Source organism: Jaculus jaculus, chromosome 1 (assembly GCF_020740685.1).
Source record: "Jaculus jaculus isolate mJacJac1 chromosome 1, mJacJac1.mat.Y.cur, whole genome shotgun sequence".
NCBI classification, from domain to species: domain Eukaryota; kingdom Metazoa; phylum Chordata; class Mammalia; order Rodentia; family Dipodidae; genus Jaculus; species Jaculus jaculus.
Window position 1 is genome coordinate 18,821,942 of NC_059102.1, and position 24,685 is coordinate 18,846,626.

Below are 24,685 nucleotides of genomic sequence, written 5' to 3' on the forward strand. Positions count from 1 at the left end.
GTACCCATGCAAACCAGATGCAAAAGGTGATGCATATGTCTGGAGTTTGCAGTGGCTGGAGGCCCTAGTGCACCCATTCTCACCCATTCTCTCTCTCTCTATCTGTGTCTTTCTCTCATAAATAAATAAATAAAATAGTTTTAAAAATAGCTCAGATTGCCAAGTGTGGTAGCACACATCTTTATTCCCAACACTCAGGAGGCAGAAGTAGGAAAATCACTGTGATTTGGAGGCCAGCGTGAGACTACATAGTGAATTACAGGTCAGCCTGGGCTAGAGTGAGACCCTACCTCAAAAATAAATAGCTAAGATTATATTCAATGGTGAGAAGGCCTAAGCTGGGGAAGGACACAAGTGACTCCATATTGTGAACCCACACAAGGAAGTTCAGCTTAGCTGGTACCTTAGGATATGGTCTCACCCACACTTGAACTTTATGCTTGGCTGGCTTTAACACAATGGGTCGCCACAAGACAAGATGTTTTTCTCGCTGTTGCTAAATGCAATCTTTAGCTTCTGTGTTAACTGCTGCTTGCTTGCAGCTACAGGAGAGGGAAAATGCAGGGAGGGGAGATTCTGGAAAAGTTTCTGTTTTTTCTAAAGTCAACTGAAATCAACTCTTCGGAACTGTAAAACTCAGATGGGCAATCTTAAGGATCTCTCCTGTACAGGAGCCCTGAGGTACAGCCTGGTACTGCACTCAGGCTCTCAAGTCCCAGATGTCATCACTGGCCGGCTAATAAAGATTCCTTTCCTACTACTTGGTGTCTGTGTGGACTTCCCTGAGGGTTCTCACCATAACACTATTCATTTAAACCTAATATTTTTGATATTTTATTTATTGAGAGAAAGAGGCAGATAGACAGAGATCGCATGGGCACACCAAGGCCTTCAGCCACTGCAAACAAACTCCAGACACATGTCCTACCTCGTGCGTATGGCTTATGTGGAACCTGAGGAATTGAACCTGAGTCCTTAGACTTTGCAGATAAGTGCATTAACTGGTAAGACATGTCTCCATCCCAATCCTAATTTTTATAAGGCAACATTCTAGAATTATGGCTATGGTAGAAAGTATTACATATATATTAGAAGGACAGTATGAAATATATTTAAAAATCTCTTGGCTATATCACATATTGGTGTTAAAATAAGTTTGAAATCATGCATGAGATCATTGTCATAAAAGTAAAATGAAACATGCACGTTTATACATTTTCATGAGATAAATTTTCAAATATCTGTATTTTAAGTAGAAATCCAGACAACCATATTTTCAAAACCTAGTGTCAAAAGTTTATCTAGATAAGGCTCAGCCTCCCTCTTAAAGTGTCCTTTTGATGGTTAACAACTGCTGATTTTTCTGTTGATGCTGTATAGCCAATCTTCATGGAGAGAAAGTACACAATTTTTTAAAATGAAAAAGACAAATCTAGAGACTTTTAAAAGATTATAAAACTACACTTTAAAAAGAAATTTCTAAGAAAGATCAAAAAAAATTTTTTTGTTTTGGTTTTTCAAGATAGGGTATCACTCTAGCCCAGGCTGACCTCAAATTCATTCTGTAGTCTCAGGATGGCCTTGAACTCAAAGTGATCCTCCTACTGCTGCTTCCCAAGTGCTGGGGATTAAAAGCATGCACCACCATGCCTGGCCCAAAAATTCTCTAAAAATAGAAGAAGCAGGGCTGGAGAGATATCTTAGTACTTAAGGTGCTTGCCTGCAAAGCCAAAGGACCCAGATGCACAAGATGGCGCATGCATCTGGAGTTCATTTGCAGCGGTGGGAGGCTCTGCCATGACCATTCTCTCTATATATGCCTCTTCTCCCCCATTCTCATAAATAATTAAATAAACATTTTTCTAAAATTTTAAAAATAGAAGCAGCAGCCACGTGGAAAGGAATATAGCTAGAGACTAGTGAACTTTGTTCCTAATTCCTCAGGCCTATATTACATATGATCATGAATTCTTTATGGCATGACAATGATATGTAATCACATCTCCTTACCTATGAGGATAATGAGAGATAGATTATTTAACACTGTCATAGACTGTAACAGAGACAGAACTTAAGCATCAGTCCAGGAATGACTCCAAACATATTCTCTTAAACATCTTGTGTTGGCACCATCTACCTAAGGTAGCTCGAGTCTGGATTCCCCATAAATTCATGTGCTCTGAATGCTGTCCCCAGCTGATAGCAATTTGGAAGTTGGAGACTTGCTGGAGGAGGTATGCTGTTTGGGGCAGATGCACGGGTATCATAGCCAGCTTCCCCTTGCCAGTACTCAGCACACTCTCCTGCTGCTATTGTCCCTCTGATGTCCACCCTTCCACTCATGCCACTTTTCTCCCTACCCATCATGGAGTTTCCTCTTGAGTCCATAAGCCAAAATAAACCCTTTCCTCCCACAAGCTGCTTTTGCTAGGGTGCTTTGTACCAGCAACAAGAAGGTTACTGCATCACTACCCAAAAAAAAAAAAAAAAAGAAATTAAAATCTTACTTGATATACATGAAGCATAAAAAAATACCTTTAATTATTTCTTATTCAAAAGTCAAGTCAATTATCTACTACTAAAAACTATCAGCCTCCCCCTTATAATTACTGACTGGGGCTCTTGTATCTCATAGCTTGCAAACCTAGGGGAAGACAAGCAATCCCACTGAGGGGGAAGGCCCTCAGCAGAATGGGAGTAGAGAAGAAGGAAATTATAGTACTAACAACATCTGATGTATCCATACAACTTTCTATTTAATGAAAAAACTATCAGCAGCCATTTTTAAATAGTGAGGCATGCTATTTATTTGCATCTAACAAAATTTTCTACAATAAATGTACATTCATTTTGAAGTAAAAATATGTTAAAATATGCACAATATGGAATGTTTATACTTCACCAAGTTCTTTATCAATATATGTCACTTTCCAAAAATATTATAACTAAATTTTCCACACGAGGCACCCTTTTCTCAATTTTCTTGTCATTAGTTTAAAAAAAAAAAAACTCATTGAAGCAAAAGAAAGATATTTTACCTGTACATTGTCCTCCATTGGTGGGATCTCCATAGTAACCTGGCATGCAGTCTTGACACTGTTTTCCTGTGGTGAGGTTTTTACACTGTTCACACACATTACTATTGATACATGTGCTATGTCCATTGCACTGGCAAGCTAGGGAAAGCAGTAAAAACATTATGAATAAATAAATAACAACATCAAGGACAATAGCTATCAAGTCAGACTTTACTTCGGAAATCTGATGTTAACAAATATAAAGAGCATTTTCCAAGTATCCAAATATGTAACTCAAAACATCAATGAAAAACAATAAATGCATCAAGTTATGAGCAGAAATTTGACTTTATCCTCTATGAAGTATAAACTAAGAGATAATATGAAACCAAAAAGTTATAGCTAACTAGAGAATATTTTAACATACTATTTAAAGATTCATATGAATGCTGTTTCTATTAAATTATAAGGACACAAGAATAGCTAGTACACCTTTGGCAAAGAATGTTAAAATGCATCTTAATTACACTCACAGTAACAAAAAAAACAATCAATAAAGAAAATTCCATGGCAATAGATCCTTACTTCAAGAAAATGAATTACTTGAAAAATGATCAAAAGCACCTTTAAGTTAAATTTTAAAAAGGGATATTTCTTAAAGTAAGAAAAAATTAAAAAATTAACTGAGGGCTGGAGAGATGGTTCAGCAGGTAAGGTGCTTGCTTGCAAAGCCTAACAACCCAAGTTCAATTCCCCAGTACCCATGTAAAGCCAAGTGTACCAAGTGGCACATGCATCTGGAGTTCTGCTAGACACCCTCGTGTGCCCCAATTCTCTGTGTGTGTTTCTCTCTGTGTGCCTCTCTTTCCCAGCATGGTGACATAAAACTTTATTCCCAACACTCGAGAGGAGAAGGTAGGAGTTTGAGGCCTGGACTACATAGTAAATTCCAGGGCAGCCTAGGCTAGAGCATGACCCTCCCCCCCCCTCCCCCCCACACACACACTTGACTCTGAAACATGCAAAATCAGATTTAACTTAGGTCATAGATGAGACTTTAATATGCTACGTTAAATACAATTTATATTAATATATTTAATGCTATAAATATGAATTCAAAGTTTTCACATGAAAGTTCATATATGAAAACATAGTCTCAGCACATATTTGAGGCATAATCCAAGCTCTTTACCCAAGTATTATTATCATCATCATCATAAACATTTTCATCATTACTATGAGGAACGTAGCAGCAGACATTTAGTTCTATCTCTCTCTCTCTCTCTCTCTCTCTCTCTCTCTCTCTTTCACACACACACACACACACACACACACACACACACACAGACACACTTTATTTGGGACAGCCAAACTTCACCCCATGCCATCTATTCTTATTGGTCGGTGTACATGTTGCACGTGTTATCTTGGTACTGTTGCCAGGACTCAGGGCCAAATCTGGGGCTTCGTGTACGTTAGGCAGGCACTCCAACTCTGAACTATATCCCAAGCCTCTTTTATCCTTTTTTGCATTTTGAGGAGCTAGCTAAGATTCTTCAGCTGGCTTTGAATTTATGACCATCCTACTGGGGCTCCACAGTAAGTTCAAGATCAGTTGTGCCACCTAGAAAACCCGGTGCCCCCAGTGCTGAGTGCACAGGTTTTTAAAGTTTACAAACAAAGCTGGGCGTGGTGGCACATGCCTTTAATCCCAGCACCCGGGAGGCAGAGGTCTTGAGGCCAACTACATGTGACTACATGGTGAATTCCAGGTCAGCCTGGCCTAGAGTAAGACCCTACCTGGGGGAAAAAAGAAAAAAGAAAAAGAAAAAAAGAAGGAAGGAAGGAAGGAAGGAAGGAAGGAAGGAAGGAAGGAAGGAAGGAAGGAAGGAAGGAAGGAAGGAAGGAAGGAAGGAAGGAAGGAAGGAAGGGGCATCAAAATAGAAGTGGGTCTAGTTGCAAGGAAGGGGCTCACCCATGCAGAGACAAAAGAAGAATATGTGAGGTGTGCGTGAACAAAATACACTGCAGACATACGTGAAAGTTGTCAACAAAGAAATTTTTACAAAAGAATTAAACAGTCATAGTAAAGAACAAAATGTTTCCAATCAAGAATCTTTGATTTTATTCATCCCATACTAAGATGGCATTCATGTATAAAATATTCTCCATAAAAAGGCTGGGCCCTGGGGACTGGAGAGATGGCTTAGCATTTGAGCGCTTGCCTGTGAAGCCTAAGAATCCCGGTTCGTGGCTGGATTCCCCAGGACCCACGTTAGCCAGATGCACAAGGGGGCGCACGCGTCTGCAGTTCGTTTGCAGTGGCTGGAAGCCCTGGCGCTCCCATCCTCTCTCTCTCTACCTCTTTCTCTTTCTCTCTCTCGCTCTCTCTCTCCCTCTCTGCCTCTTTCTCTGTCTGTCGCTCTCAAATAAGTAAATAAAAATAAACAAAAAAAATTTTTTTTAAAAAAGGCTGGGCCCAAGCACAACGGCTGTATCAAGCACAAAGAAAGGAGGAGCAAGTAAAACCTCATGCTTTAATTACCGCTTCCACCGAGTGCCCGATCAGGAGGTATTATAAGCACAAGTTTACTAATTCTTCCAGGATATGTTGTTACTTTAAATATTCTAATGTCAACCTAGCTGCATAACAAGGCTGAACAGAATCTATCTATTCTATTGTGTCTACATTTTAAAACCAGCCCAGATGGTTCCTTATTTATGGATATATAAACAGAAAAAAAATCAAAATAAAACATAATGACAAATTCTGCATTTGATATGCAAATAAAGGACATAGTTTGAAAAACATGGGCTTTATAAGACAGATGTGCAGCAATTAAAACTATCTACTTGACATCTCAATAAATCTCAAAAATATACACAGAAATTCAAAGATAAAACTTACTGAAAATATTTTTCAATATATAACCTACCTCAAAAGAAAATGAAATGATCAAGTGCTAAAAATGAAACTGGGTTTCAAAACAAGAATGGTAAAGTTTGGGCTGGAATAAAAAAATTGCAAACACTGAAAGACAAGCAAACATTAGGAGGCATGGGTTTCAAATTCTACAGGGCCATAAAATACATGTGCTGCCCTCCTCAAGGAAGGAGCTGAACTAAACGGTGTTCTTAAAGCAAAGCCATCAATGATACCTGTGAAAATGATCACAAGGCAGAAAACCAAAGAAGCAGAAAAGACAAGAAGTCCACTCAAGCGTGCACATGAAAGGAGAAGTCACTTATAGAAATTTACTACATTCAAAGCCTTATGAACTGGGTTGAAATTTGCATTCCACATAATGAAGAAACTTCAAGACCAAACATTAAGGTAAACATGACCTACAAGAGTCAATGACTCAGAGACCTTAGCAAAGCAGTTTGGGTGGCCCTCTTATAGATATGTCTACTAAAATATACCTGAGTACAGGGATTGTATAATGTTTTCTTTACAGTAAAGGATTAAGAGCAACTATGTTGGACTTTCCAAGCAACAGTACTTGTCCTAACTGCTCATCATTGCCCTTGTAATGAAAAAGAATGTAGAAGACATTCAAACTTATTTTAAAAAAGAAAAAGAACTTTCTCTTATAAAATTAGGTGGAAGACTAGATTTGGCTTCAGGCTTTATTTGTCAATCATCGTCAAGGGGAAAGAAAAAATTTACTCACTAAATTAAATCATACAATAAAAATCACAACTTACCATAAAGAAAGAACCAGGACAAAATAGGGAGAAATAATAAATATAATAGCCAAATACAGATAGACATAAAGAACAAAAAAAATTTATTCTTCACAATAAAAGATAAAACAAGGGCTAGAGAGATGACTTAGTGATTAAGGTGCTTGCCTGCAAAGCCTAAGGACCCATGCTTGACTCTCCAGGTCCCATGTAAGCCAGACATACAGTGACAAAAGCACACAATGTCACACATGTGCACAAGGGGTCGTATGCATCTGGAGTTCGAATGTAGTGGCTGGAGGCCTGGGCATGCCAATTTTCTCTCTGTCTGTCTTTGTCTCTCTCATAAAAAGAAGGCCAGTCTGTTGTGCCTGCCTCAAAAAAAAAAAAAGGATAAAACATTTAAAACTTGCTTAAAGAAGTAAGGAAAAGGCCGGGCATGGTGGTGCATGCCTTTAATCCCAGTACTTGAGAGGCAGAGGTCAGAGGATCGCCATGAGTTCAAGGCCACCCTCAGACTATATAGTGAATTCCAGATCAGCCTGAGCTAGAGCGAGACCCTGCCTCAAAAAAAAAAAACAAGCAAACAAAAAAAAAAGAAGTAAGGGAAGATGTGCTGACAAGATCTCATCAAAGCTGATCAAGAAAGACCGAGGGGTGGAGCTGGAGAGATGGCTTAGCTGTTAAGGCCTTTGCCTGCAAAGCCAAAGGATCTCAGTTCGATTCCCCAGCACCCACATAAGCCAGATGCACAAGGGGGCGCAAGCATCAGGAGTTTGCAGTGGCTGGAGGACCTGGAGCGCCCATTCTTTCTCTCTCTCTGCCTCTTTCTCTCTCTCAAATAAATAAATATATTTTCAAAAGAGAGAGAGAAAGACAGAGGGTATGAGAAAGTGAGTTCTGCCAACAATGAACCAGGGAGAAAATTTGTTTTTCATCTCACTTGCATTATGTACGGACATATATTTTCCTACTTTGTTTTTAATATTTACTATGACTATAAACATGTTCAACAGTTCCTCCAGTTTCTTAAGCATATAAAGTACAGTTAGGATATTATTTCACTCTCCTGGTCTGCTTCTAACATATACTTCCTCTCTAGGCTGGTTTTTGGTAGTTGCTCGTTCTTTCTTACAAGAGACATTATTTTCCTAATTCTTTGCATGCACACTTCACTGAATGTCAAAGACACTGAAGATTTTTAAATTGCCTTACTGGGCATTCAATATATCTGTATCCCTATAAATATTTAGCTTCATTTTGACTTAGGTTTTTCACAGACCTCAGATGAATCTAAGGCCACTGAAATCAGTGTAGTATGTCATTTACTAGTTTCCCCAACCAAATGAAGCAAAAACTTTCTTGACATTCTCCCCGATACCCAGGCACAAATGAACATTTGCACTCTAGAAATTTAGAGAAGGCAGTCACCAGCCCTGTGTGTTATTTGATGATCATTTCTTTTTGCTGCTTTCCTGTGTTTTTTTCTGCATTCTATAATAATGTAGCAATCTACAATCATGAACGTATTTTTAGCTGAGTAGTTAGGATATCTCTCAGCAGTTCTCAGATTCTCTATTAAAACAGATCTCTGTTTGGTTTTCTCAAGCAGTGTAATATTTTTAGACCCTTCCCCCCCACCCCCGAGCCCCATCTCTCTCTCTTTCACTTAGGGTCCAAACCCCACATGCACTGCCTCATACAACCTGGGCACTCTTCCCTTGTCTACACTCTCTAAGCAATCTGACTTGTTGCCTGATGTCCAGCATCATAATGCCTATTCACTGATTTTATCCCATTTCTTAAGTGTTTCATGTGAGATTGGTTAAGTGGAGTCAGTTTTAGAGTGACCAGCAATGCTGGTTTGCCCTAGGCTGCTGCTCTGTGTTTGGTAGCAGAAGGCACACATCAAAAGAAGCCCCCCCCCCCCCCGACCTGAGTGCACATGGGTCACACTAGTCACTGTTTTAGTTCTGCTACGCACTAAACTCCTTTATTATCTTAAATATATAAATTATACTATGCTGTTTAATATAAAAGTATGCTTAAAGCATTTTAAAATAATGTATATTTAATAGATATTATATATTTAATAGGTAATACATATTTAATAGGTAACATAAAATATGTGGAATGTAATATCACAAATATAGATAGTGACGAGTTAAAGGCTAGACTGAGCAAAAAGAGAAGATAAAATCAATAAGCAAAATATAATTAAATCATAGGGCATATTAATTAATTTAAAGGCAGGCAAGAAAAGAGATAAACAGGAAGAAAAAATATGTGAGAAAAACACAAATCAAACAGATGGTCAATTTAAGGCTAAGCATGTGGATAATTAGATTTCATATAAAAAAAGACTAAGCAGATTCCTTTTGGTTTAGATTAAACAGAAGGACCAAAGTGTATCTTATTTTTTAAGACACATGCTTGTAATATGATACAGATAGCTTACAGTATAAACATAGAAGCAGATACTAAAAACAATGATCAAAATGAGTTGTTTAAGAAAATTTTGTTCGCTATGTCATTACATTAGAAGATTATCTAGTCAACTGAGTTCCCACAAGGATGAGTAGAAAAAGAGCAAGTACCACTAAGTCAACAGGAGAAGAAAGGAGAAAACTGAGAAATAAAATGGACAGTAACAGGAGAAGCAGTGACAGCACCTGGCCACGGGATCCATGAAAACTGGCCGATGTCCAGCCACACTAATCAAGAGAAAATTGTAACAATTAGAATTTAAAAGTGGACAGCTTTAAGAATCCTACAGACAACTCAGATGAAATGGAAAACTTCCTTGAAAAACACAAAAGACTGGAGAACCAAGCCAACTTGAATAGATTCATAGCTACTAATTGGTCCTCGGAATCTGTCTCTCAAAAGGAATCCAGGGGACTGGAGAGATGGCTTAGCAGTTAAGGCATTTGCCTGCAAAGCAAAAAGACCTCGGTTTGATTCCCCAGGACCAACGTAAGCCAGATGCACAAGGGGCACATGCGTCAGGAGCTCATTTGCAGTGGCTGGAGGCCCTAGCATGCCCATTCTCTCCCTCCCTCTCTCTCTCTCTCTCTCTCTCTCTCTCTCTCTCTCTCTCTCTCTCTCTCTCTCTCTCTCTCTCTCTCTCTCTCCCTCTTTCTCTCTCTTCTCAATTAAATACGTAAAAATAGGGTGAAAAAAATAAAAAAAGAATCCAGGCCCTGTGCTCATCATTTGAGGAAGAAACAATGTCACGTTTATATGCATTCTTCCAGATAATAAGAGGAAGAAATGTTCTTCAGCTCTTGAGAACAGCACTCTGCTGAAGTCAAACCAGGAATCAAGGAAAGACATGAAGAGAGCTATAGGCAAGGCTGGGGGATGGCTCAGTGGGTAAAGTCCAGGATCCCAGAACCACAGCTTCAAAGACAGCAGTGAGCACCTGTAATTCCAGGCCTCCCACAGGCAACATGGGAAACAGAGATAGGAAGGTCAGGGAAGCTTATGGGTCAGTCAGCTAGTCTAGCATGCTTGTATACCCCTGGCATACACAGTGACAAACAGAAAAATAAAAATGCCCGCCTCAAACAAGGTGGAGGGCAACAGACACCCCAAGTAGTCTTCTTTCCTCCACATGTGTGCACACACACACCTACATTTAAACACATGAACATGCAAAGATAAAACAGGACAGGAAAATGTACAGACCAGGCTGGAGAGATGGCTTAGCGGTTAAGCGCTTGCCTGTGAAGCCTAAGGACCCCGGTTCAAGGCTCGATTCCCCAGGTCCCACGTTAGCCAGATGCACAGGGGGCACATGCATCTGGAGTTCGTTTGCAGTGGCTGGAGGCCCTGACGTGCCCATTTTCTCTCTCTCTCTCTCTCTCTCTCTCTCTCTCTCTCTCTCTCTCTCTCCCCTTTCTCTCTCTCTCTCTCCCCCCTTTCTCTCTCTCTCTCTCTCTCTCTCTCTCTCCCCTTTCTCTCTCTCTCTCTCTCTCTCTCTCTCTCTCTCTCTCTCTCTCTCTCTCTGCCTCTTTCTTTCTCTGTCTGTTGCTCTCAAATAAATAAATAAAAGTAACCAAAAAGGAAATTTAAAAGTTTAAAAAAAATGTACAGACCAAAACTCACATCAATACAATGACAGGAATACATAACAAAATTTGAACAAACTGAATCTAGTGAGACAACAAAAAAAGATAATACTTAATGAGCTATTAGGGTTCAGTCAAGTAATGCAAGCTTGTTTTGACATTTAAAAATCAATCTGCATAATTAACCATATTAACAAATGAAAACAAATAATGATTATATAATCATCTTAATAAATGCAGAAAAGCATTTGGTAAAAAAAAAAAAGGCACATCTGTTCATGAGTTTCTTAAGAAAAAATCTATATTAGTTAAGAATAGAAGGGAACTTCTTTAAGCTGATAAAGATACTTAATGAAAAAAACAAGAGCTAGACCAAAAAGTAATTCTGAAAAACACAAAAACAAAACCCTGTAGTGATCTGCTGCATCATATCAGATTGTAATGGAAGGAATAAAGTTAAAATCAAGACCAAAAGAAGTGACAGAAAGGAGGTAGGAAGATTGTCCGGTGCTTAAAGGCACTGGCTTGCAAAGCTTGCCGGCTCAGGTTCAATTCGCAAGCCACCCTCATAAGCTAGATGAAAAACTGGCACAAATGTAAAGTATACATTAATAAACTTGGTTCTTAAAAATAAAACTGGCACAAGTATCGGGTGTTCATCTGCAGTGGCAAGAAGCCCTTATACACATATATGCGCCCACAAACAGTGTTGGTTTGAGTCAGATGTCCCCCACAAATAAAGGAAGAATATTTCTAACCTATGAAACTATGAATTATGTCATTTGCAAGAAAATGGAACTGGAGATCACTGTGTTAAGCAAAAAAAAAAAAAAAAAAAAAGCAAAAGAAATGTGAGTATATGGAGTCTAAATAAAAATATATGTACACTGGGCTGGAGAGATGGCTTAGCGGTTAAGTGCTTGCCTGTGAAGCCTAACAACCCCGGTTCGAGGCTTGTTTCCCCAGGACCCACATTAGCCAGATGCACAAGGGGGCGCACACGTCTGGATTCGTTTGCAGAGGCTGGAAGCACTGGCCTGCCCATTGTCTCTATTTTTCTCTATCTGCCTCTTTCTCTGTCTGCTTCTGTCAAATAAATAAAAATTTTATATATATATATATATATATATATATATGTAGACTGAGGGTGCACCTTGCTGGTTTATCACCTGCCTAATATGTGTGACCCTGGGCTTGAGCCTCAGCACTAAAAAAAATAAAATCTACACATATACATAGGCACGCATACATACATACATGCATACATACGTGAAAATAAAAGGGATACCATCAAAAGAAGGAAGAGTGGTGGGGTAAAGGAACAGATGATTGTAGGATAATACCAAAAGAACACATTATCCAAGTATGATCTTATGAATTTATTAAAACGTCACAATAAAATCAATTTTTATAGTCAGTAGATGATATTCAATAAGGAAGGCTGCAGATGCCATTGTCCCTGAGAACATTCCAGAGTTTTCTAGCAGGAGCTGCACTACTTGAGCTTTCACTTTTGGACTCACAGTCTGCATGGGATCGCTTTCTCCCACAGCGTGATATAAGGCTCCGATATCTTAATTCGCCCAGCGTCATTGACTGAACACATCTTCTTTTCCCCATTTTACTGGACTGCTGTCATTGCCATAAACCAGGTCCCCACATGGTATTATTTGTGCATGGTCTGCCCACATCCCTCAAGTTTTATAATACTGGAAGCTTGGTCCTCAGGTCAATGGTGTTGGGATGGGGGAGACTTTAAAAGGCACAGCCTCATAGAAGATAACAAGATCATGGGGCACTCTCTTTGAAGGAAGCTGTAGGAGCAGAGTTGTCATTGAAAAATAAGGTATTACATGGGCTGGAGAGATGGCTTAGCGGTTAAGCGCTTGCCTGTGAAGCCTGAAGACCCCAGTTCGAGGCTCGATTCCCCAGGACCCACGTTAGCCAGATGCACAAGGGGGCACACACATCTGGAGTTCGTTTGCAGTGGCTGGAAGCTCTGGTGCACCCATTTTCTCCCCCCGCCCTTCTCTCTCTGTCTGTCGCTCTCAAATAAATAAACAAAAAAGTTACTATTTAGAAAAATAAGGTATTATATAATAAGACTGCCCCAGGTGATCGGCCCCTTCTACATCAACTGTTCCCTTCTTTCTACCATAAAGGGATGAAGACAGGAGGGTCTTTACCAGGGGCTAAAGAAATCAGTCAGCTTAATCATGGACTTCTAGCCTCCAAAACTATGTGCTAAGTTAATTCTATTTCTTTCTTTTTTTTCTCTATCTTTATTTATTTATTTGAGGAAGAGAGAGAGGCAGGTAGAGGGAGAGAGACAGAGAGAGGATGTGCCAGGGCCTCCAGCCACTGCAAACAAACTCCAGATATATGCACTACCTTGTGCATCTGGCTTATGTTGGTCCTGGGGAATTGAATGTGGGTCCTTTGGCTTTGCAGGCAAGTACTTTAACCACTAAGCTACCTCTCTAGCTCTTAACTCTTTATAAAATCACAAGCTTGTTAAGAATACACAATAAGATAACATATATATGTATATGTGTGTATATATACATATGTGTATATATATGTATATATGTATGTATATATGCAAGTGCAATTTGATTATCCGATGTAGTGGTATCCCATTAAACCTATAGTAAGATAAAAATGTCCCAAGTTGAAAAACATTAGTTGATCCCTAGTATCGCAGCTTAGCAACACAGTGCATGAGGGTATCAGAGGTTCACCCTTTGATCACAGCACTAGCCGGGAGCTGAAGCCTATGACTATTGGCCAGCATAACATGACAGTATTGTGCTACGTATCTCTAGCTTGAGAAAGATTAAAAATCAGGGCTGGAGAGATGGCTTAGCGGTTAAGCGCTTGCCTGTGAAGCCTAAGGACCCCGGTTCGAGGCTCAATTCCCCAGGTCCCACGTTAGCCAGATGCACAAGGGGGCGCACGCGTCTGGAGTTCGTTTGCAGAGGCTGGAAGCCCTGGGGTGCCCATTCTCTCTCTCCCTCTATCTGTCTTTCTCTCTGTGTCTGTCGCTCTCAAATAAATAAAAATTTAAAAAAAAAGATTAAAAATCAAAGTATAAGTTCTTGCTTTCACACGATTATAAAGTCAAAAATCCTAAGTAGAAAGATTGTAAGTCAGGGACCATATCTCCCATTATACTGTTCCTACAATCCGTATTTGTTTGGGGTTTATCTGTCCAACTCCACACTACCTTAATGAACAAAGCTTTGATGGAATATAATCAGAAATACTTTATTTATATTTCATTTTGCTGCATAATTTTGGAATGGTCAATGCAAAATTAAGATGATACTAGCCACAATACCCCAAAGAAAAACTCTAATTGTCTTGGTCAAATTTGTCATCACTATAACCTAATACCTAAAAGAACAATTTAAAAATTAAGACAGAGGAGAGAAGATATTGTAAGGGAGTAAAATAGAGCAGGGTGTTGGTTGGACAGAGGAAGGCAGGGATGAGAATCAACTAAGACAAAGTGTTTTGAAAAATGTCAGAAAGAATTATACCTGAGTCTCTGCATGCCAACTAAAAAAAATTAAAATTAAATAAATAAACAATAAAAATTCCTCTCAAAGTAGAGTCATTTTTGGCTGGTAGTTTCGGAAGACCCCTTTCCATTATGGAGGAAAGTTACAGTGGAAAGAGCAGCTCACACGCCGGTGGCCAGGAAGAAGAGCGAATGCCTTCCTAGCTGTTTCTCTTCTTTCTTCATTTCTTTTTTCATCAGGATATTCAGCCTATGACTTGGCGCTATCCATATGCAGTGTGTGTCTTAATAGTTGATTTAATCTTCCAAAATGTCATGAAATCACACCTACCGGTGTTCTTTACTAATCTCCCAGGTGTTTCTCAATATGATCACAATGCTATTGAGAATACCTATCAAAAGTCCACCCATTGCCAACACTGTTCTGAGAAGTGCATGTCCCAAATCTCCTCTCAAGCTAAAGAAAAACTGTACTTGGAACCCCTATAAAATAAACTCAAAGGTACGTAATTCCTTCTTGCAATGGAACAGAGTAAAGTTCGCACTCAGAACAAGAGAACGGGGAGGATAAAAAGGGATCATTTGGCCAAATCAAAATCAGACCCAACAGGGTGACAAATCCTGTGGCTCCACGTCTGACACGGGGACACATGGCAGCAAGATGCGCCGCAGGTCTCGGACATCCTTGCCTCTGTTTTGGGGGGTTTAAACAAAGCCTTTCCCTTTCACAGGCTCCATTCACTGCCGGCAGCTTTCTCCTTAGTAGACTCTGACTGTTGCTGGCACCTCCAGCTTCCTAAGCTCTTCAGGGCGTCTTCAGTTTCATCACAGCTTCAGACACGACTCTCTCAGAGGCAGCAAGCAGGAATCCTGACCCTGACACACACTCCCCATCTTTACTGGATGTCCTTGGTAACCGCAGTGGAAGCTTCCATGGCCCTGTAATTCCTACATTCTGCACAGCATGCAAAGCCAGCAGCTTTGCATGAGGTCTACACCAGCTCAAATAGTAACCAGACCCATGTGAACCCTGGCTGCAGTTGTCTCTGAGTGCCTGAGAGGCTGAAGCTGGAACCACTGCCTTATAAGACCCTGTGCAACCAAAGTGCCTGAGACTTCTCATGGATGTATATTCACTCCCTCGCCTCTAGTAATAGTAGAATATTGTGAGATCCATATCTTTTTTTTTTTGAAATATTGGCAAATGCAGACAAGCTATGCCTGACTTAAAACAACATTCTCCCTGAAGATTTGCCTACAATCTTAGCATTCTGAGGAGGACTTTTTTTTTTCTACAGCAATCATTGCTATGGTATTTTAATGGTAAATTTTGTTTTTCTCATTGCATCTGTAGTTCTGGTTTTGAATTTTACTATGAGTAAGATTTTCCTCAGTCTCATTTATTATTTGCTCAAGTGTGTGCATCAGGATGAACATTATTTATTTTGTTGCCTGGATGTGATGTACTGATTAGCTTTCAGATTGACTTTAAGCCCCTTTCATATAACATATATTTGCTTCTATTTTCTATTATTTTTTGCACCTTTTTCAATACTGAAAAAACGCTCTAAGCTCACCATGAACACTCCCAAGCCTATCTCTGTAATTGTTATCAATGCAGAAAGCCCTTATTCATTCACTGGAAAATGGTATTTAGAAACAATTCCCATGAGCTAGATGTGATCATACTTTGGTGCCATGGCTTCCAAGCCCTCTCTGAACACCCAGGGTTAGGAAATGTATGTTTGTATATCTACTCAAGCTTTGATGCAAAATGCTCACATAGCTCTCACCCCTTTTAACTTATTTCTCTGTAAATGAACATAGCTCTCATTAAACACAATTTATTTATTTTTGGTTAGAACTTAGTATTATACATAAATTATTGTTATAACAGTTAATTGTTCCTGTCAGAAGCAAATTTAACTAATCAGAATATACTGTCTTTGGGGTTTTTTTTCCTTTAGCCTTTGACCATATAGCCAAAAAAAAAACCCTGTTCTTCCAAAGGTAATTAAGTCAAAATCAATGTAGTTGTGTGTGTGTGTGTGTGTGTGTGTGTGTGTGTACACGCACGTGTGTGTATGTGTGTCTATATAAGTGTGTGACAGATGTTAGATCCATTTGTCACAATCTGTATTCAATGTTGGGATCCCTCAGTATCCTAGTTAATTTGTTTTATTCCATACAGTACAGTTCATCTGTTGTGATGTATGGTATGGATTTGTTTAGTCTTATTTTACGTACTGGACATTGAACCCAGAGTTTGTGCATGCTGGGCGAATAATATAGCACTAAGCTACATCCCAAGAACACATTATAGATTTTGACCAATGTGTAGTTAACTAACGCTTACCACAGAACCATAAAAAATGTCCACACCCACCCCAAATTTCATATGAAGCCTTGTAAAAAAAAATTGATTTCTACCTTGTCTCCTAGAAAATAACCTATTGGCCACAGGTATAGTTTTGTCAGTTTCAGATTTTCTTATGAATTAAAACTAGTGAAACACATTTAAATTCCATCCATGATGATCGCTAGTTTTTTTTTTTAAATTTTTATTTATTTATTTATTTGAGAGTGACAGACACAGAGAGAAAGACAGATAGAGGGGGAGAGAGAGAATGGGCGCGCCAGGGCTTCCAGCCTCTGCAAACGAACTCCAGACGCGTGCGCCCCCTTGTGCATCTGGCTAACGTGGGACCTGGGGAACCGAGCCTCGAACCGGGGTCCTTAGGCTTCACAGGCAAGCACTTAACCGCTAAGCCATCTCTCCAGCCCAATGATCGCTAGTTTGATGCACTTTGCTGATCTTAACACAGCCCAGTTTGTGCAGCGGGTGGTGCTGCACTCCGCGTAGTCACTGGGTTCCCAAGGTCTGGGACACAGGATAGGCAGTCATCTAAAAAGCCTGTTCTGTGATTCTCTCTACTCTTCCTCCTGAGGGTTTTCATTAGTCACAAGAGAAACTACTAGTGAGAAATACAAAGAAAACACTACCCATAGGGTTATCAGGGGAATGTGAGGTAGTGGATAAGGACCAGAAGCTTCGCACCTCACAGGGACAATTCCAAGGAGTAGTCCACATTGCTTTTCACTGGTCCCAGTGGATCAGAGTTCCAAACTTCACAGACTATGAGCCAGATTAATGTATTACTGAGCTTTTAGCTCACTTTTTCTTAGCTTTCTATATTCTCTCACTTATGCTCCTGAAATTGCCTCCCAACTAAACTGCCTCACTTAAATTTTGTGTTGGGCTGTCACCTTTTCTGGTCAGTCTTTGCACACGTATTCCCAAAAAGATGCATGTCCCTCTTCTACCATGGGTGTTTAATTCAGGCACCGCAGTGATGTTTCTTTTCTTTTTCTCTTTTTCTTTTAAAGATTTTATTGGGGGGCTGGAGAGATGGCTTAGCAGTTAAGGCACTTGCCTGCAAAGCCAAAAGACCTTGATTCAATTCCCGAGGACCCATGTACAAAAGACTTTGATTCAATTCCCCAGGACCCATGTACAAAAGACCTCGATTCAATTCCCCAGGACCCATGTAAACCAGATGCACAAGGTGGCGCATGTGTCTGGAGTTCACTTGCTGTGGCTGGAAGCCCTGGCACACCCATTTTCTCTCTCTCTCCCTTTCAAATAAATAAATAAAAATAAAATATTAAAAAACTTTATTGGGAACTTTAAGATATGGACATACTGTAAATCAGTCATATCCTCATCTTCTGTCCCTTCTCCCCACCCATATTCTACTGAGATCCTCTTAGCAGGGGCATCAGAAATCACCACGGGGCCAGGCATGCACCAGGTGGTTTGTGTAAAGGAGACAGTGATCTGTGGTGTGCCTTCCCACCCTGTGGCTTCTTCTTTCCATCTCCTCTTCTACAACATTCCCTGAGACAGGCCCCCTAAAATGATGCAGGCATTGATGAAGTACTTGGTTACCCACTGAAACTAGAAGGTAAGACCCTACTACTGAAGATATCACAGACTATGGTCAAAGGATACTGGGAAATCAAGCTAGAACTGAGATGGAAGACATCTCCCCGCTTGCTATCTGGAAGCACTATGCAAGATGAGGGAGGATGAAATCATCAGTACTATAGGGAAACAGTGCAGCCTGCAAACTTCAAAGTTAACAGCCAGCCAAGATGTACCCATAGGTACAACAGAGGCATGTAATTATGGGAGTGATCAACTAGTCTCTGATTGGATATGAGGTTTTCTCTTGTTTTAAATATTTTATTTATTTGTTTATTTGAGAGAGAGGGGAAGAGACAGAGAGAAAGAGAGAATGGGTGTGCCAGGGCCTCCATCCACTGCAAACGAACTCCAGATGTGTGTGCCCCCTTGTGCACCTGGCTTATGTGGGTCCTGGGGAATCAAACAGGGGTTCTTAGGCTTTGCAGGCAAGTTCCTTAACCACTAAGCCATTTCCCCAGTCCAGGTTTTTTCTTTTTTTATTTTATTTTAGTTATTTATTTATTTGCAAGCAGAAAGAGAGAGAGAGAGTGAGAGAAAGTGTGAGTGTGCCGAGGACTCCAGCCACCCCAAAGGCCTCTAGATATGTGCGCCACTTTGTGCATCTGCCTTTACGTGGGTACTTGGGAATCAGACTTGGGTCATTAGGCTTTGCAGGCAAGCACCCTAACTACTGACTAATCTTTCCATCTCAGGTTTTCCTTATAAATGATTAACTTTAATTCCCTTCTGTCATGTACTAGAACTATCAACATGTAACTTCATATACATGTGTAATTAATTTTATTTACTTCAATTAAAAAAATTACATGAATGAGGTATTTTTGAATAATTTGGTGTCAAACACATAGTATTTAGGGCATAGCAAGCACTCAGTAAATATACATCGAATAAATTAATTTCTTGAAAAAGTTGTTTTCTTTCATCATAAGTGCACATTCCTATTAAAAAATTACCTGATCTTCAAAATAGAATAAATGAGGCCCAGTGGATCCATCACAGCTGTTATATACAACATTCACATATTTATCATAAGGTTCACTGGACACTCCAGTGCATGAGAATTCTAAGATATTATAACGATATGAACAAGAAAATACAATGACACCTTAGTTCACCCGAGCAGAAAAGGCAACGTTGTCATCACGTGTGTATTACCTGGGCACTGGATAAAAGACCACTCATAGTTCTTTTCTTTGGGGCAAAGATTAGTATCCAGAACCATGTCATGGCTTTGCATTCCAGCAAGCCTCATGGGCCCTCGTGAAGAGCCCTCAACACAGTGTCCTCTTCCTGTGTTACTAGGATCATTGCACCAACCACATCCAGGCTGTTCCAAACACTGTCCACAGGTTCTCAATCCAGAACAATTCTGAGCTGCAAGAATTAAAAAAAAAAAATCTTAAAATGTGCTTTTAACATTTAAAAAGTTGTAAGCTTCAGGAAGAATAAATGTGATTATGAAAAAGACATAAAAATATCATCTACAGTTAATATATATTTTTACATTAGTACCTAAGAGATGCAAATTACTCAAAACACACAAATAAACACACATACATATAAATACATCATGAACAAAACGGAGGTAAACTGAGCTGGGAGTTAAAAAGAAACACATAATATGGCAATCATAATACAGAGATAAATAAAGTCAATACTACAAGACTGCTGAGAGCCTTGTCAATAATCTGAGGTGTGGCCCACAGAGCACCTGCCCCATGCTCACGCTGAGGAACTGTGCAGCCTCTCCCGCTGCACCTAGTAAGGGCCTTCAATGAAAACCTGCGTTCTGCCCTTTGGACATCCAAAGCCAGTCGTTCCTGCTCATTCCCTGACCCACATTTCTACTAATTCTCATGGCCAGTGCTTTTCCCAAGCATTCAAACCACTATTGTTTGGCAATCATGAGGTAAAGAAGCTTAACCACACCCCAGAAGCACACTGAGTTGGGAACCGGTGCTCAGCGTTAGTCAGCGAGCCCGCTGCAGCTGCACATATTAACTTCCCACGCTGCAGAGTATCACTCCACGATTCACTCTCTGAAAGTCACTTTCTGTGGGCTCTGCTGTTGTTGTTTTGGTTCCGTTTTGTTTCATTTGGTTTGTCTACTTTTTGCTTGTTTGATTTGGTTGGCACTTACCAAAGACTTTATTTTTTTGTGATGTCACCAAAGATGAACAGATATGACAATGGAACATTATCATCACGTTGTTGTCATATGTGGCTTTAAATTTTTATTTCACAGTCAAAGCAACCTATATTGACCTAAGGTTTTCTGTAATTCTTTCACTTTCAGTTTGCTATGAATGGCACTCTTTGGGGAATTGTTCATCTATATAAAATGACAGACATCTATGGCACCATGAATGATGCCTTCTAGTAATATGAATGAAAAGCCTTAGGAGAGAAAAATATGACGGATTTCTGTCTAACCAGCTCAAGTCCATTGTTGTGGTATTAATAATTTTGCTACTACTCTGTGTTTAATATTACTGGAATAAATGTGTTCCTCAAATAAGATATTTCTTAGCTCAACAACACAATATTAGGTTAAATAATTCATTGATAGTAATATCTTTTCTTAACAATTCTTTGATGGGCAAGGATCTCAGAGACTGCATATAAGAAAATATAGTAAGTAATATCTCTTGTATTTCTTTAATAAGAAATATTTTAAAATATTTATCTTGAAAACAATACATGGCATGAAGAGTTTTCCTTTGAAAAGTTGTATTTTTTCTACATAATACACAATAGTAAATGACAATTCCATTAAAAGACCCATAATGACTGGATATTTCATAAATTATCCTACCACTCCTAAGTTTTCGAGGTATGAAACATTTCCATTATATTGTAGTTATTCCACAGAATAGTCAACTGTGTTATTCAAATTGCCATCAAAGTTATTTTGGGTTGCTATAAGACCAACAGGAAACAATGAAAAAATAACAAACTTAACATCTGTACAATCATTTATCACGTGATAATTTGAAGTGAAACTTACTTCATCTTGTCTAGGATAATTCAAGATTTCTAATATATTTATAGCATAAGGCTAATTTCTAGGTATGATGGTTAGTCCAAATTGTCAACTTGATTGGATGAGGAATCAAGTAATAGTCATACCACTGGACAGGTCTATGAGGCATCCGCATAAATGACTAACAGAAAGGGGAGAGATTCCTCCAAAATGGGCAGCCCCTTCTTGCAGCAGCCCCGATATAAAGAGTTCAAAAGGGAAAAGCCGTGCTCCTTTCACCCCTCAGTGACGAGTGCCTCCACCCTGCTGATGCCATCCTTCACTGACACTGGAAGCCAGTCTCTAGCTTTCCAAAGTGGACTGAGGACCATGGGAATGCTGCAAGTCTGATGCATCAGATGGCAGCTGCTGAACCACCCATGCTCCTGGACTGAACAGTTAAGAGGTTCTCAGGCTCTCCAGAGCAGACAGCCACCATTAGACCATCTAGTTCATATCCCGTAAGCCAATCTACTAAATATCTAATAAAGACCCTTGTGATATTTGTTCATTCTGTCATTGTTCTTCCAGAGAACACTGGCTGATACACTGGAAAAATAAAATGTACCTTTGAACTACTTGTAAAGAAAATATGATCATTAAAATGTCTTTAATATCTAATAAAGCATTCTCAGTACAACTTCACCTTTAACTGGGGATATCTTAAATATTCCTGGAATTCGTGAATCAACTGAATAACAAACTATTAATATTCCAGTTTTACTTATCAATTAGGTTTTAACCTTAATAAAAGTTATGAAATTTCATGTTCACAGCAACATTCTAGCCCTTACAGTCCATTTTAGATATAAATTATTAAGTAATGTGACAACAGTTTTGGTTTTGTTCACGTACAAAAAAAATGACAGAAATTCATTCTTTAGTATGTAATTGTGTTTCAAAGACCAGCGGTCTTAACCTTTTTTTTCTTTTTCTTACAGAAACAATATAACAGGATATCTGAACTTTGTGTGTGGGTATAGTTGTGTGAGCATTGTGTTAAGAAAAAAAAGAGCTAGTTTCCTAAACTTATACACAGTAGAGAATATGATATAAAGTACAGATACTTAGAAGAATTTTTATTTATTTTGGAGTTTTTGACAGCTGTGTTATAAAATATTCCATAAAGCTTATAAAATATATAACTTTTAAGATCTATAAGAAATTCACCACATTTAAAAAATTATTACCGTCCTCAATTGTCAAGAATTGTTTTAAATTGATCCTACTATGCACAAATCCTTGGGTGATATCTCAGGGCTACAAAGAAAAGGTGAGGTTTTATGTCATTGTTTAAAACATTTTATTTCTGTTGAAGATGTAACTCCTAGTCAAATCATTTGCCTAGTACATATGAGGCTGGGGTTCAGTCCCAGCACAACAGCCAAATTAAACCTCAAATAAATTATTCACATATACAAAACTTAAAAGTACTGAAAGAATATAAATTTTTGAGATACATATTCTATTTAACTATATTACTTTAATTTTCCCTTGAGTTTCTATATATTAAGAACTAAATCTCTGATTATGGCTTGAAATGATGCCCATGGAATTCATTTTCACCAGTGAAATATGCACTTATACAAAATATGTTAATTATTAATAAATCCAGTTATTAAAGCTTTCTTCGAAATTACTGGGCAAAAATTTGTCTTAACATATATATCTTCTCTTCCTTTTGTGAATCTTAAACACTGATATTTTAATATTACAGCTAGAAAAAATTAGAGAACATTGCAAAATCCTCTTGTTCTTCATCCCAAAAGACATGTCCCTTATATTCCTTTTACCAGACAAACTTCAAATGACTGCTGAGGTCTAAAAGCAACATAAAGATTAGATCATTTTTAATATAAAATTTTATTAAGCATAAAATCTTTCAATGGCTACTCTGAAATTTTAAATGAATGAGTAGACACATATGGTAGAAAATAACATGTAAATCTGTTGTACCTAATTGACCCTAAGATACAAAGTCAGAGGAAGAAGATGGCATTGCCAGGATCTGGTGGCATTGAAGGAGGACCACTCACTTCTCTTAGCACTCAGGTATTGAACATAAATGCTATTTTCACCCTTAGACCCTACTCTATTTCCTGACATTTCCCCATCACTCAGAAAATGCACATTGGTTAAAAACATGGAAAAATTAAATATAATGGACAAAGAATTGGTTCTTTTTTTCACAGAGCAAATCAGTAAAGACTTGCTGAAATAAAAGGTTGCCTTGATGCAAAGTGCATTGTCATCCTTTTCCATCAGAATGTTTAGGGTATATAAATTTTTAAAGCTGTAAGCAAAAGTAAATTATAACAGTGTGGAAGTCATCAGCAAAATGAGCTCTATATAGCCACAGGAAAGGCAAATATGGAAACAGGGCAAGAGAAAGAGAGAGAGAGAGAGACCAATTCCTATGGAGAAGAAAAAGCATCTTGTCAAGGAACAAACTTTGGAAGACAGTAAGATTTATAATAAATCAAGGAAGTCAAAGATGCAAGATACAAGAGCAGTGGAACAGAAGAAGAGACCGATGTATGCCCAGCTGATGACCTCGGAGCAGTGTTTAGTTGTTCCCAGTAAATTTATCAGTGGAAAAGGTAAAATTCATAACTTGTGCTTAAACAGTTAGACTCACTCTTTCTTTGAAAAAAAAAAAGATGCAGGGTTGGAGGTATGGTTTTGCAGGTAAGGTGCTTGCCTGGGAAGTCTAAGGACCCAGGTTCAATTCCCCAGTACTTATGGAAAGCCAGATACACAAAATAGCACATGAGCGTCTGGAGTTCATTTGCAGTGACAAGCTCATTCATTCTCTCTCTTCCTCCCTCCCTTTCTCTCTGTCTCTTCAAATAAATAAAAATACTTCTAAATCTTCTTTAAAGCCACTGTAAAATTGTTGGATGTCAACAATAAAGAAGAAAACTTTGAAATCTCCCAAAGAAAGAAAGAAAGAAAAACGATATCCTACAAAGAAATAAAAGTACACTGGCCTCAGAGCACTTTGCCCAGCACTGGCTACAAAAGGGGTTCAGGGGAAAGTTATTTATAATCCATGCACAGCCAGTTGTACATTCCTGTGAAAGTAAAAAAAAAAACACTTTGAGTCATGTAAAAAATCCAAATTTATGTGCCATTAGATTATTTAGAATTGCTAATGACTATTCTCCAGTGGCTAAACTAGTACATTTTATGTTATGTGTACTTTACCACAATAAAAAAAAAGTATGGTTCACCAAGGAAAGAAGGAATGGGATACAAGAATAAATGATAAGCAAAGAAGATGGCTTAGGCGTCACTTTAAGTAATTTTTAAAACATCCTTGAGAGAATGGAAATTGAGAGGCTTTATTTTCACTTTTCTCCACCTTTTATCCTC

The 24,685-nt window shown here is 38.8% G+C and overlaps 1 protein-coding gene across 2 annotated transcripts in view; it reads right to left on the minus strand.

Annotated features, from left to right (window-relative positions):
• Nucleotides 1–24,685, minus strand: part of Atrnl1 (attractin like 1) — a 752,002-nt gene that overhangs the window by 536,123 nt on the left and 191,194 nt on the right. For both annotated transcript variants that reach the window (XM_004659313.2, XM_045148305.1), the window contains exons 18-19: nucleotides 19,444–19,662; nucleotides 3,039–3,176 (exon numbers count right to left, since the gene is read on the minus strand). In XM_004659313.2, coding sequence (XP_004659370.2) covers nucleotides 3,039–3,176; nucleotides 19,444–19,662 — 357 coding nt within the window. The remainder of the gene's footprint in view (nucleotides 1–3,038; nucleotides 3,177–19,443; nucleotides 19,663–24,685) is intronic.